We start from the raw sequence: 920 nt of genomic DNA, 5'->3' as shown, positions 1-920 counted from the left end.
GTTGCTCAGAGCATTGGGTGCCAGCAGTGGTTGTAGCCCGGTATCGCCGTCCGACGCAGTCGGTCCGCACTCGAGACCTTGTACGCGTCGCAGTGCTGTTCATATGTGCCAAAGACGGCGTCCAGATCTGCGTACGAAGCAGTTTGCGACAGTAGCGCGTCTTCGAGAAAGTAGCGGTGGGGCGGCAACGTCGTTTGAAAGGCAGTGGCTTCTGCGTCGTGCGCACAGAACTTTGCCAGGCGCGTCGGACGGCGCTCGAGACAGGTCGAGCAAAATGCAACGAGACCGTTGGGACACGCAGAACACGCTACGAGGCGTCCGACGATCGGCGTGTAGCACGTCATGCAGCTCACGGGCCACGTCTCCGCTTCAGCATCGTCCGTCGACATCACGTAGCTGCGGATGCGAGCGAGCGCGTCGCGAACCACCGCCGTCGGTGGGGCGGCAATGACCACGCGAAAGAGCGACCACGCGTTCTCTTTGTTGGAACACGCTGTTAAGGCGGTGAGGTAGTGTGCGACCGCGTCGTCGTACTGCAAGTTGACCCAGTGCGCCAGCCCCAAGTGATGATCGACTATATCATGCACATGTCAGCGAGGCCACACAAGAGAGGACACGTGTACCGTAGTGCTGGTACCCGGCGAGCCGCGGCTGGTCGTGGAGGACAGCTTGAAGCGCCATGAACTGCGCCGTTGCCGCCCGGATGTTGCCCGCGAGAAGCTCGACGATCGCGCAGTTAAGCCGGATGACGATCGTACCGGCGTGCTCTGCACCGAGTGTGCGCTCGCTACTTGCCGCGAGGCGTCGCAGCAGTGTCGACGCGCGACTCATTTCGCCAAGGCCGAGAAGGGCGCCGGCCAAACTCACGGCGGCCGCCACTGCTTCCTTGAGGTCAAAGCCACAAGCCGCCTCGAGAATCG

The 920-nt window shown here is 62.3% G+C and overlaps 1 protein-coding gene across 1 annotated transcript; it reads right to left on the bottom strand.

Annotated features, from left to right (window-relative positions):
* Nucleotides 1-920, bottom strand: SDRG_14796 (hypothetical protein). Its single transcript, XM_008620951.1, has 2 exons — nt 624-920; nt 1-574 (listed from the first exon to the last, which is right to left on the bottom strand). The coding sequence occupies exons 1-2, from the start codon at nt 829-831 to the stop codon at nt 6-8; spliced, it is 777 nt and encodes a 258-aa protein (XP_008619173.1). The 5' UTR covers nt 832-920; the 3' UTR covers nt 1-5.

Source organism: Saprolegnia diclina (assembly GCF_000281045.1).
Source record: "Saprolegnia diclina VS20 unplaced genomic scaffold supercont1.78, whole genome shotgun sequence".
Lineage (NCBI taxonomy): Eukaryota > Oomycota > Saprolegniomycetes > Saprolegniales > Saprolegniaceae > Saprolegnia > Saprolegnia diclina.
The sequence above is the reverse complement of the archived record's forward strand: the minus strand, read 5'-3'. Positions and strand labels throughout refer to the sequence as shown.